This window comes from Bos indicus, chromosome 5 (assembly GCF_029378745.1).
Source record: "Bos indicus isolate NIAB-ARS_2022 breed Sahiwal x Tharparkar chromosome 5, NIAB-ARS_B.indTharparkar_mat_pri_1.0, whole genome shotgun sequence".
In the NCBI taxonomy this organism is placed as follows: Eukaryota; Metazoa; Chordata; class Mammalia; order Artiodactyla; family Bovidae; genus Bos; species Bos indicus.
Window position 1 is genome coordinate 39,947,722 of NC_091764.1, and position 14,460 is coordinate 39,962,181.

General features: G+C 36.9%; 1 protein-coding gene across 3 annotated transcripts in view; it reads right to left on the reverse strand.

Annotated features, from left to right (window-relative positions):
* CNTN1 (contactin 1) overlaps positions 1-14,460 on the reverse strand; it is a 404,757-nt gene that overhangs the window by 90,215 nt on the left and 300,082 nt on the right. For all 3 annotated transcript variants that reach the window (XM_070789265.1, XM_019960785.2, XM_070789264.1), the window contains one exon: positions 11,875-12,033. In XM_070789265.1, the coding sequence (XP_070645366.1) occupies positions 11,875-12,033 (159 nt within the window). The remainder of the gene's footprint in view (positions 1-11,874; positions 12,034-14,460) is intronic.

Here is a 14,460-nt window from a genome sequence, read left to right on the forward strand (position 1 = left end):
ATGTCTTATTTTGTTAAGGACTTGTTTTATATATTTGACATATTTTTGACATTCTGATGAAAACTTTGGCTTTGCTTTTGCCTGTTTTAATTCTGCCTCTTTATCTTCTATCTCCTCCACCACACTCTCACACCATATCCGAATCTGTTTGTCTTACTTCATATACATAAGAACAAATTTTAGGTAATTGGAAGAGGGAAGATGAAGTTTTGAATGTGCAGGACTCTTCACAGAGAAAGGGAAAACACAGGGCTCATTGTTATGACACTGGGTAGAGTCTTTCTTGGAGAAGGCGATGGCACCCCACTCCAGTACTTTTGCCTGGAGAATCCCATGGACGGAGGAGCCTGGTAGGCTGCAGTCCATGGGGTCGTGAAGAGTCGGACACGACTGAGCAACTTCACTTTCACTTTTCACTTGCATGCATTGGAGAAGGAAATGGCAACCCACTCCAGTGTTCTTGCCTGGAGAATCCCAGGGACGGGGGAGCCTGGTGGGCTGCCATCCATGGGGTCGCACAGAGTCAGACATGACTGCAGTGATTTAACAACAGAGTCTTCCTCGCTAGATGCCTTTTAATGATTTTGAGCTTCCATGATTTGAATGGTGATTGTCCCTCCCCTGCCAAAAGATATGTCTATGTTCAAATCACCAGAACCTTGAATGTGACTTTGTTTTGCAAAGAATTTATCAACCATTTTAATTTTAAGACTAAAACAAAGTTAAAAATCTTTAGCTAAAATCATCCTGGATTGTCTAGATGGATCCTAAATCCAATGAGCAATGTTCTTATAAGAGAAACACAACAAGGAAACATAGAGAAGAGGAGGGCGAAATGTGAACACAAAGGCAAAAACCGAAGTGAAGCAGCCACATGCCAAGGAGTATTTAGAGCCTCTGGAAGCTGGGAAAGACAAGAAACGGGTTGTTCCCTGAGATCCTTGGAGACAGTACAGCCCTGCCAACACCATGATTTTGTACTTCTGTTGTTGTAAACCACCAAATCTGTGGTAACATGTTACGACAGCTGCTGCTGCTAAGTCGCTTCAGTCGTGTCTGACTCTGTGTGACCCCATAGACGGCAGCCCTCCAGGCTCCCATGTCCCTGGGATTCTCCATACAAGAACACTGGCATGGGTTTCCATTTCCTTTTCCATGAATGAAAGTGAAAAGTGAAAGTGAAGTCACTCAGTCGTGTCTGACTCTTATCAACCCCATCCCACCCGGCTTCTCCGTCCATGGGATTTTCCAGGCAAGAGTACTGGAGTAGGGTGCCATTGCCTTCTCCGTTATGACAGCCCTAGGGAATTAATACCGAGATTTAGAGGCAGAGACTGATGGAAATATCTGTGAGTTTGTAAGTCTGGAAAGTACAAGTTAAAAAGTATAACAAAAGGGTCAAGGAGGCAGTTGGATATTCTCCTCTGCTACTTATGCTGCAAAACCTCAGCCTCATTTAAATGTCTGAAGAATGGAAATGTTGAAACTGTTCTAAAGGGCCATTCTTGGCAAGGGCATGGTGCTCTCAAGATGGTAAAACCTACACTGGGGCTTTTCCAAGCAGCTGGGCAGTCAACAGGTAGGGGCAGGTGAAGTCTGGCTCAGAACAGGAATACCCTGATGGATGTGCAGTAAAAACTGCAGCTGATAAACTGACTCCAAACATGCATGAAGGTCCAATACTAAAATAGCTCCAAACAAATGGAAGCTCAGGAGTATGTCCTGAGTAGAAAGTCATACTTGACTACAGAAAATATTTGGAAGAATGGTGAGAGATAAAGAAAAATCAACTGGAGTCAATTTAGGGTAAGTTTTAGATTCCAGATGAAGACGTAAGATTTGTGACTAAATGAAGTCTGAGGTAAAGAAAGAAGAACAAGCAAAGAGCCTTGGAGTTACATTACAACCATGAGAGGATCAGGCCTCAGTGGGAAACCCTTGGCCCAGTGATGCAAATGACTTTCAAAACAGGAAATTGGAAGTGGGTGTTAGGAAGATAGACTTTCAAGATGTACCTTATGAATAATTAAGGAAGGAATTTGATATCAATAAGCTAATAATATATCTACAAATATAGCTAAAGGTGTGAAAGCTCCTCTTTTTAAGAACAAAAAGCAGTTATGTTCATTCTTATTAATATACTCTAACATCAGCACCTATGAGATGGTAAGTATCTAAAACAAAAAAGTTTTTGGCATATCTTTACAATACTCCCTGTATAAAACCATTTATATAAGTAATAGGGCTAATCTAGCAAAAATGACTAATACCAATTATTTTAGAAAAATGTATCTAGAATTAAATGTGGTTCTGTATCTGGCCTGCTTTCCTTCCCCAGAAGGGGTCAGGACTTTTGACTCATACCACATCACAAGAACAGGATTTAAAAGTTTGCTTTCTAATTTTTTTCCTGTCCAGTCTTGAGCTAAGCAGCCCAGCTCATCATTTTACAATTAGAACCTCAAGATTGGCTATGTCCATACCAGGCCATACTCATAATATATCTCTATGTCCCACTTATTTACTCCTATTTGTCATTTATGGATATATATATCTCCATATATATGTTTGTGTTTCTTTTACTTCTTAATCATATTTTGGGGCCACTCAGGGCTTCGTATACCTAGTATGATGTCTTGTAGGTAAAAGTACTTGATAAATATTTGTAGAAATCGTAAACAAAATACAAATACAGAAATTGTGCTTATATGGCAGAAAGTGAAGAGGAACTAAAAAGCCTCTTGATGAAAGTGAAAGTGGAGAGTCAAAAAGTTGGCTTAAAGCTCAACATTCAGAAAATGAAGATCATGGCATCTGGTCCCATCACTTCATGGGAACTAGATGGGGAAATAGTGGAAACAGTGTCAGACTTTATTTTTCTGGGCTCCAAAATCACTGCAGATGGTGACTGCAGCCATGAAATTAAAAGACGCTTACTCCTTGGAAGGAAAGTTATGACCAACCTAGATAGCATATTCAAAAGCAGAGACATTACTTTGCCAACAAAGGTCCGTCTAGTCAAGGCTATGGTTTTTCCTGTGGTCATGTATGGATGTGAGAGTTGGACTGTGAAGAAGGCTGAGCGCCAAAGAATTGATGCTTTTGAAATGTGGTGTTGGAGAAGAGTCTTGAGAGTCCCTTGGACTGCAAGGAGATCCAACCAGTCCATTCTAAAGGAGATCAGCCCTGGGATTTCTTTGGAAGGAATGATGCTAAAGCTGAAACTCCAGTACTTTGGCCACCTCATGCGAAGAGTTGACTCATTGGAAAAGACTCTGATGCTGGAAGGGATTGGGGGCAGGAGGAGAAGGGGACGACAGAGGATGAGATGGCTGGATGGCATCACTGACTCGATGGACATGAGTCTGCCTGAACTCTGGGTGTTGGTGATAGACAGGGAGGCCTGGCATGCTGCAATTCATGGGGTCGCAAAGAGTTGGACACGACTGAGCGACTGATCTGATCTGATCTGAGAGTTTACAATGTCTCAGCACAACCATGTGTACAACAATCACTTTATTTTCTCCTTCAACCCTGAATCAGGCAGGCTACTGGTAGTAGAAAAGAGGGCATTATATTACTTGAACCCTCCAAAAAATATCCATGCGTTATGGCTTTTATATCTATATTCAACTCATAAATTATCCTGCCTTTTCTAAAGCAGAGGATAAAGCTCATCTCCATTCTCTTAAGCTCTCTCCCATTCTCTTTAACTCTGAGTTGGTCCTTTCTGATTTCTCTCCTCCACTGCTACTGTTTTACCTAATTTTTATTTATTTTATTCATATCCCTAGATGTTCCTATAAAAGGATTTGTACCTCTTGTAATTTTATCCAATCCCTTTAGCCTTGGTAGAAGCTACTGGATGTATTTTATTTTTCCAAAACCACCCACATAGATAGGTTGGAAGCAAAGGTCATCTTTCCTTTGGAAAGCATTTCATGCCCCTAGCCAAATGGACAATAATCAGGAGCAGAGGGACTCTGTGTCACCTTTCTTCAGCAAAGTCTCTTGCTACCTGTTTGCTATTTCTGGGGTCAGAAAGAGAGGTGAGTACTTTGCACAACAGAGGCAAGTACCCAGAATTAGGACTGAGAGCTCAAGTTCCTGAGTTTCAACTGGGTCAGTTCTGAGTCAGGTCACTTTTTACAGATAACAGTGTAGAAAATCAGATTTTTAACTGTATAAGGTCAGAGGCTTCTCTCTGTTAAAAAAAAAAAAAAAAAAAACAAGGGTAAAATATTATCTTTAAGGAGGAAACAGACAGAACAGGCTCCATCTTGAAAGCAGGACTCCATCCTGGGCCGGACTGTGGACTTTGAGCTATATGCCCAGTATTTATGGAACCTACATACTAACTGGAAAACTAGACCCCCTCCCCCGACCCATGAAAGAGCCCCAGGGCTCGTATCTAGACTCTCCATCGCCTAAAAGAATACACTAATTATCTGTGTAACCAAATAGAATCATAAATTCTATTATGCTTATTGGGGTATGACCACAGGTCTATTGATAATTGTCCACTGTTAACTACCTAGGCTTAAGGCATACGAATCATAGGTTAAGGCATATGAATCACGGGTTAATTTTTATTGTATCTTTCTTTTCCTTTGTTCAGAGTAGTTTCAGAGAATCTGGGGAGGTGGGTTTGAACACGTACACTTGGGGTATATAAGATTTTCACAAAAACTGATTGGGGTCCTTGGCTAAGAGGAGACTCTGCCTTGGGCCCACCGTGTAATAAACTGCACTCCACTATCTGCATTGTCCTTCTGAGTGAGTTTGTTTCCCGGAATGTGTGTCTACAACAGTATATTAACCTGACAGGTATTTAGATTGGTTGCAAAAGGATATAGAATAGGAGACATAAATCTTACTTTAATACTCAGATCAAAAGACCCTTCTTTAGAAGGTCTTATTTTGATAACCAGCCCTGAGCAGTAACGTAGAGATATATTTTCAAATAGTTTTAGCCCATAATGCTCAGAATTAAAAAGACAAATTCTAACTGTTCTTTGGAGGAAAAGAGAAGCAAGCCTTATGGGTATTGAAAGGCCAAAAGTTACAAGGTTTTGGTTTGTGGTGCTTTGTCATATGCTTTATATTGCTGTGCCTTCTAAGCCACACTGATTAATTCTTTGAGCAGCTTCAGAAACACACAGAATGACCTCCAGTCTAAGAAAAAGTAGATGTTTCAAAAATAACTCCAGGCAATGTATCACGTGTTCTAGATTCTCCAATGTTGCCATAGTAAATGCTGCTATTTCCTCAGGATTTAAATACAATTCAAATCCTCAGGAACTTCCATTTCAATCTAAAACACAAGTTTTTGAAAGTACCTGGAAACCATTACCCACTTGGGGATTCTAGCTGAAAAAAACTAGTCCATTGTTTGAAAATGAAAATGGGCATTTAAAGGCTTCTCTCTGGCACTGACACAACTACTCTGTGTGATGTTAGAGGCTCTAGACCCAACACAGAGACCATTTGGCAGGACTCGGGGAGGAGCCAGAGGTGTGACAAAATTCCTTGAAGAGAAGGAGAAGTAGATTGCGCTTTGGCATCCCAGAGTGTATGATTCACTGATTCTTCTCTAGGGAAAATTTGCATGTAGCCTCATGAAAACCCAGAAATTTATATTTGAAATGAGAACAACAAAAGTGAAGCTACAGGAAAGCATCAAGAAAATAGTAAATTTTTAAAATGCAATCTCCTACAAGGAGCCTAATTATTTTTTTCATTTTTTAAACTATTACTTTGGCAAAGATTTAAAAAAAATACTAAATACTAAGTAGCAATGTGGTAGAAGAGAAACTCATATACTGGTGGTGGAAGTAAAAACTTATACCTTTCTACAGTGTAATTTTGCAGTATAACTCATGAGCTTAAGCATGCTTACACTCAATAATTTAAATTACAAATGTTTATTCTGAGGAAATAATCTAAATAATCTGAATAATTCAGAGAAACATTTATGTACTGAGATGATAATTGCAGAGATTTATAACAATTCTAGTCTTTCATATGATACAACTTTAAACATAAGGACATTTTTCTTCATTTTCTTTCTTTTTTTTTTTGAAAACATATCCAGGATTCTCTCAATTGTTCCTCATAGCACAGTTTCCAGGCTATTTTATATTCTGGCCAACCTTTCTCTTCCACACAAACCATCACCAGAAGTATTCTATAATTTTTCCTCTGAAAGCAGTAGCATATGATCCAACATAACATTCTAAATCTGACCTGAGCATCTCGAGGAACTCTAGGAATGGTATCAAATTTATGTCGTTCATCCCCAAAAATGCTCAAGAGAAGTAACACTTCCAGTAGCTTGTTTTGGAAAGATGTGCTTTCCATTATTTCATGTCATTATCCTAAATTTAATCTTTAGAATGTTGAAAGCTGGTATCTGAAAAATACCTATTGGACACCTAAAATAATTACCTTCATAAAACTGAATTTAATTTGGCACCTCCTGTCTTCAGTGGACACCACTATAAATAAAAACCATGTGAGTTTTATTTCTGCATTGGTTGCCAAAATTATTTTTCACTTCTATTTATTGAAGGAGGAAACAGAACAGGCTCCATCTTGAAAGCAGGACTCCATTTTGGGCTGGACTGTGGACTTTGAGCTATATGCCCAGTATTTATGGAAATGACATACCAACTGGAAAACCAGACCCCCCGGATGGAAGAGCCCCAGGGCTCGTAGCTAGACACTCCGCCTAGGTGGAGAGTCTATTCACCTAAAAGAACACCCTAATTATCTGTGTAACCGAATAGAATCATAAATTCCATTATGCTTATTGGGGTATGACCACAGGCCTATTGATAATTGTCCACTGTTAACTACCTAGGCTAAGGCATATGAGAATCACAGGTTAACTTTGTACCTTTCTTTTCCTTTGTTCAGAGTAGTTTCAGAGAATTTGGGGAGGTGGGTTTGAGCATGCACACTTAGGGTATATAAGGTTTTCACAAAAACTGGTCAGGGTCCTTGGCTAAGGGGAGACTCTGCCTTGGGCCCACCAGTGTAATAAACTGCACTCCACTATCTGCATTGTCCTTCTGAGTGAGTTTGTTTCCCAGAACACGTGGCTAAAACATTAGGACACAATCACAAGAGAACAATACTGATACTACTAACAAGAAGAATATATAAAATAATTTAAATAATAATAGTTTTTGCAGAGCCCATCAGAGAGTTGAATTTGTGAGGAAATCTAATGAATTAAATCATCATTGATAGAGTCATGGGAAGAGGAGGAAGTAGTCACAAATGTTCATAAGAAAAACTCAGTTTAACTTTTCATAGATATTTAAAGACAGAGTGCATGCTGGCATGACTTTTTTGAATCCATGGGAAATAAAGGAGAGTCTTTTCCTGTTGACAAGTTCTTTTTTGTAGGCTTCACCAGATTTATTCAATAAAGTTTGGAAGCAGAAGAGTGCTGAGAGACCACCCTTAAAGGCAATGTTTCTATATCTCACTGATATTATCGGTAAAAATATGAAGATTATTCTGATAAACTCAGGTAAATCAGGTAAGCTCTGATTACTCTAATGATTAATCATTAAGGTTTTATATTTAGAGAATTTCATTAAATTAGCTAAATTTTTATGCTAGAAAATATTCATAATGCAAAAGAAAGCCATAAAGGAGGAATAGAAAGACATAAACATGAAATATTTAGAAGGCAAAAATATCAGGCAAATATAAATTCAACTACACCAGTGATAACATCAAATGTTAATGGATTAAATACTCTAATCAAAAGGCAGAGATTGTAGGCTAGATATAAAATAAGATCCAACTATATGCTGTCAACAGAAAATATACTTTAGATTCAACAATACAAATAGGTTGGCAATTGTAAAAGATATAACATGGAAACAGGAACCATAACAAATAGAAGCATCTATGTTAATATCAGAAGCACCCTATTCAAATGCAACTTTTGTTTCCCAATCTCCCTTCTCTGTTTTTCTTTAGCACTAAACACCATGTGACTTACTTTACATTTTAGTTAGTTGCTTATTACAATCTCTCCTAGTAGAAAGTAAGCTCTTTAAAGATAGGGCTATGGCGTTTGGTTTGGGTTTTTTTTTTTTTTTTTGCTTTTTTTTTCCTCTCTCATTTACTTACAGCTGGTCCATTATGAATCCAGCATCTAGGATAGATTCAGATACACGATGGCAGCTCAATATGTATACATTTAATGAATGAACTTTATAAGCCTTAATTAGTTGCTAAGGATAGAATAGTGAATCAAATAAAAGTCTTCCTTCTCATGAAACATAATTTATAATAGAATAATTTTTTTTAGTGAGAAGCATATTTTATTGAGCTACACAGTAAGCATACACAATTAATGGAGATGATTGCAATTATTATTCCTTTCTCAAAGCCAAACCAAATTTTAAACATGTGTGTATTTCATTTGCTCTCCAGTATCTATAATTAACATCAATTTGACTGGATATTGAAGATCATCTACTGTTTTATTACTGTCATCCATTTTCATTCTATTTGGAGAAGCAGAAACTGCTCGTGCATTATTTTATCAAATATCTAAATGGTTTAAAAAATTGTTTTTCAAATGGTTGGATTTTGCCAAGTATGTTTATAAATAATTCTTATACTCACAAGCATAATGTAATAGAAATGTTTCACTTGTTTCTAATTCATTTGAACTTCATAAACTTATATACAGAATTGCTCAGTTGTGTTCAACTTTTTGTGGCCCCATGGACTGCAGTGCACCAGGCTTCCCTGTCATTCACCATCGCCCAGAGTTTGCTCATACTCATTTCCATTTTGTCGGTGGTGCCATCCAACCATCTCATCCTCCCCTTCCCTCCTACCTTCAATCTTTTCCAATATCAGGGTACTTTCCAATGAGTCAGCTCTTTGCATCCAGTGGCTAAAGTACTGGAACTTCAGCTTCAGCATCAGTTGTTCCAATGAATATTCAGGCTTGATTTCCTTTAGGATTGACTGGTTTGATCTTCATGCAGTCCAAGGGATTCTCAGGAGTCTTCTCCAACACCACAGTTTGAAAGCATCAATTCTTTGGCATTCAGCCTTCTTTATGGTCCAACTCTTACATCCATACATGACTACTGGGAAAACCATAGCTTTGACTAGATGGACTTTTGTCAACAAAATGATGTCTCTGCTTTTTAATCCTCTGTCTAGATTTTTCATAGCTTTTCTCTCAAGGAGAAAGAGTCTTTTAATTTCATGGCTACAGTTACCATCCACAGTGATTTTGGAGCCCAAGAAAATAAAGTCTGTAACTGTTTCCATTGTTTCTCCATCTATTTGCTGTGAAGTGATGGAGCCAGATGCCATGATCTTTGCTTTTTGAATGTTGAGTTTTAAGTGAGCTTTTTCACTCTCTCCTCTTTCACCTTCATCAAGAGGCTCTTTAGTTCCTCTTTGCTTTCTACCATTAGGGTGGTGTCATCTGCATATCTGAGGTTACTGATATTTCTCCTGGCAATCTTGATTTCAGCTTGTGCTTCATCTAGCCCTGTATTTTGCATGAGGTACTCTGCATAGAAGTTAAATAAGCAGGGTGACAATATACAACATCGATGTACTCCTTTACTAATTTTGAATCAGTCTGTTGTTCCATGTCCAGTTCTAACTGTTGCTTTTGACCTGCATACAGGTTTCTCAGGAGGCAGTTTACGTGGTCTAGTATTCCCATCTCTTGAGGAATTTTCCACAATTTGTTGTGATCCACATAGTAAAAGTCTTTAGTGTAATCAATGAAGCAGAAGTAGATGGTTTTTCTGGAATTCTCTTGCTTTTTCTATGATCCAATGGATGTTGACAATTTGATCTCTGGTTTTTCTGCCATTTCTAAAACCATCTTATACAGCTGGAAGTTATCGGTTCAGGTATTGTTGAAGCCTAGCTTAGAGGATTTTGAGCATGACCTTGCTAGCATATGAAATGAGTGTAATTGTGTGATAGTTTTAATGTTCTTTAGCATTGCTTTTCTTTGGGATTGGAATGAAAACTGACCTTGTCCAGTCCTGTGGCAACTGCTGAGTTTTCTAAATTTTCTTTCTTTAGACTTAAATTGAAAAAAAGTAGGGAAAACCACTAGGCCATTCAGGTAATGCAGAGAATTGTTTAACAATAAAATATATCCTGTGCTGTGCTTAGTCGCTCAGTTGTGTCCAACACTTTGCAACCCCATGGACTGTAGCCCACCCGGCTTCACTGTCCATGGGGATTCTCCAGGCAAGAATACTGGCATGGGCTGCCATGCCCTCCTCTAGAGGATCTTCTCAACCCAGGGATCAAACCCACGTCTCCCACATTTCAGGCAGATTCTTTACTGTCTGAGCCACCAGGGAAGCCCAAGAATACTGGAATGAGTAGCCTATCTCTTCTCCAGAGGATCTTCTCAATCCAGGAATTTAACCAGGGTCTCCTGCAATGCAGGTCAATCCTTTACCAGCTGAGCTACCTGAGAAGCCCAAAAATGTGTCCTAAACCCTTGTTATAGATTTCAAATTTATATTTCATTAATTTCCCATGATAAGAAGACATTATCCTAAAAAGGTAAATTTAAATTAAAACTTCTCAGGGAGCAATACAAATAAATTCCATTATGTAAAGATTAAAATGAGCAGGTTTAAGTTATGCTGGAACTAATTCTTGTTGTTGGTTTTTTTGTTTTTTTAAAGGAGCATTCTATTCACTTTTGTCTTTTTTTCTTCCCTTTGTGACAACAAAGGCCATATTTTATGCCTCTTCCTTATGCATCTAAAATAAATTCTAATAACTACAAATTTGGTTAGAAATATTGTCAACAATGACAAGGATTAACAGGCTATTTTATCAAAACAATCCTCTATCTTCTTTTATATCTGAGAAAATAAGCTAACATGTGATATTGAAGACTGGTGATAACAAATGACAATGGTAATAACTTCTACACAAGGGAAAGTACCCACTTACTCTTATAATTTTTTTTCTTTTAGAAAATCTGAATAAAATATGAGGGGGAAAACAGTTGAGGTACTAAACTTCTTTTAAAACCTGTTTTGAGGAAATTCAAGCCAGACAGGAACATACTCGGAGTTATGCCAGTAAGATTTAAGTGTTTAATCTTTATGATCAACTGTCTTTTTTTTTTTTTTTAATGCAGAGCTATAGTACCTCTGTAATTTGATAAAAAGGATAATAAATAATGCTATAGATACCGTTTGTCAATATAACACCTTCTCTGTACTTTTTTCCTAATACATCTTAGACTTACATATAGCTCAAATAAGAAACCCAGGAGGCCTCTCCTTGCTCCCCCATTATATTAATAGATTAGCCATGCTGCTTCGTCCTTTATAGCTTTAAAACATTTAGTTTGTTGTGGTTTTGTTTACTACCAAAGTGTGGGGTTACTAAAAAAATAATTTTTTTAAAGAAAATTTTCAGGGTAGAGAAGACTCTTGAGAGTCCCTTGGACTGCAAGGAGATCCAACCAGTCCATTCTGAAGGAGATCAGCCCTGGGATTTCCTTGGAAGGAATGATGCTAAAGCTGAAACTCCAGTATTTTGGCCACCCAATGCGAAGAGTTGACTCATTGGAAAAGACTCTGATGCTGGGAGGGATTGAGGGCAGGAGGAGAAGGGGACAACAGAGGATGAGATGGCTGGATGGCATCACTGACTCGATGGACGTGAGTCTGAGTGAACTCCAGGAGTTGGTGATGGACAGGGAGGCCTGGAATGCTGTGATTCATGGGGTCACAAAGAGTTGGACATGACTGAGTGACTGAACTGAACTGAATACAAGAAAAAAGAATTCATCTCAAAACATGAACAGATTAATCAAACAAATAAACTCACCTGTCTTCGCATCTTTCCAATCATCTGAAAGAATAGTCTTCGTCTGGATAGTGTACTTAGATATAGGACTATGATTGTCTGAACCACGGCTCCAAGTAAGTGCCACCGAAGTGGCTCTAATGTCTTCTATTCGCAGACCACCTGGAGGGCCTGGAGGGCCTGGAATGAAAATATGGGTAATGAATCAATGAATCCCATCCAGTGAATTGGGTGCATATTGGCATACAAAATTGTCTTCCTTGCAATTAATCTAAAGAATATTTACACAATGAAATCAGTGTTGCCACATTCCTTTTAAGCATAAACTATAAGAAGCAATACTAATGGTATTTATAGTTTTTACTAAATGATTTCATGATGTCTTTTTATGAAAAGAGATAAATACCATCCTTTAAAATGGCGTTATTATTCAGGATATATATGATAATCTTTGACTCATAAAATACAATTGACATCAAGGAACCTAACAGATTTTAATCATAGTGAGATTTAATGAAATTTTGCTGAATAAATGAATCAGAGTAGATAACACTGCCTAGATATGAGGATAGTTAGTCATAGTTTCATTCTGCCTCCCCAAAATGGAACAAATACTTTTTAATAATTCTAAATGTTATAGTTAATTTATTTTACTTGGAGTAGAAATTTCTGAAAATGACTGTATGTACCATTTTGGGTAATACAGTCTATGTTAGTTAAAGTAATAGAAATAATATTAACAGAAATATTTCTATGTATATAAAAGGTAGAAAACAACTATTAATTCAGGCATACCAGGAATGATCTAAAAACATCAAATAATATACTGAAGAAACAGGTCAGAAGAATTATACTGAAGAAACAGGTCATAAGACAATGTTAAAAATAGGATTTCACAGATGCTTAATAACTCAGTATTAATATTATTCATTTATTCTCTAAACTGAGAACACTGTGTTGAGTGGGAGAAATGAAAAGATAAATGAGACATAACTTTTAGGCTTTGAACAGATCTTTGTCGTGAAAAGGGTGGAATGGCACAGTGAATAAGCGACTGTAAAAGACAGTAGCAAATGCCAAGTTTATGGTTTACAGCATACTTAGACTTTGCATCATGATGTCTTCTTTTTAAAACTGTGAGAAAAAGTTCTTTAGATGGTAATGTAGCGTCTATCACTTACAATGCTAAACAAGGTTCTGTTGCCAGAGAACTCCTAAGATAGACATTTCAGACAATGACATCACTTTTCTTTGCATCAAAAAGGAGGCCATCCCCAATTGAATTAGGCACAGTGAACAAAATAATCAACAACGTTAGCAGAGTGGCAAATTTTTAAAGTATTAAATAAAACACATGTTTTTATCTTTTAGGTGAAAGCAAATACAAAGAGAAATCTTGAGAGCAGCTAGAGAAAATGGGCACATTATTTAAGTGCCTTCCCGTTTAAATGTCAGATCAGCTGCTTTATCTCCAGGGCCTTGTTCTCCACATGGGCTTTGGTCTTTACAGAGGTATAGATAACACTCCAAACCTGCACCAATTTCTTTGTAATTGGTCCCAAAGAGAAAAATGTGTATAGAACAACACAGTTGCATTACTACTAACAGTAAAATAACACAAGACACAGCCTATTTATGATAGTAACTTTTATTTAGAAGCACAAAACATAAATTAATAAGGGCAAATAGATTCTTATAAATATATATGTAATAGTATTTTTATACTTACTGATGTTAATTAAAAGTAACAATAATATGCCATCCAAAATTAATGAAAATAGCCACATAAATTATATAAACCACATTTGATATTCAGAAAGAACATGTTGCATTTTCCATATGTAAAGACTACATTGAAAAACAATACACATTCTTGATCAGAACCACAATGTTCCTTACTTCACATTAAGCATCAGCCCAAGTCAATTACTGAGTGGAATATTTCAGAGTATTAAAATTAAAATTTAGAAATGAAAAATTAAAAACTATATTTTTTTAAAAAAAGAGAAAGTCTTATAATGCAGGCATTCATACACTTTTTCTGAGCATAAGGAAATGTTAAAGGGAATTTAAGGCAAAATCGCCATAGGTTAGACTTTTATCATTAAGGTGTAAATCATTTCCCCACTATTACTCTCTGAAATTTTCGGATGGCAAATGAATGACTTTTGGAAAGGTCAGGTTAAAGCTGCATATTAATAATGCATTAATTGGGATACTATATGCATAATAATTCATCCCATTCACTGAGGAACAATATGAAGCAAAAGGCTGTAATTATATTTATGCATTTCTTTCTTTGATATATGCCTGGCCTATACTGACCCTTCTTAAAAAATATTTGGTGAAGACATAAATAAATTTATCACATTGACCTTCAGAGCTCTGTAAACATAACAGTTATACACAACACAATCTCATTCTTTCATTTGCTCTGAAACTGTATTGCATTAAGAAGGTGAAATTGAGAAAATAAATGGAAAGGAGTTGGTTGATAACCCCAAAACCATAGTGTGGCAATATAACTTGGTAGTAATTTACCAAGTAGGTTTTTTTTCCATGTAGTAATTAAATACAAATATCCCCTAGGAAATACCTGAGAGGAAA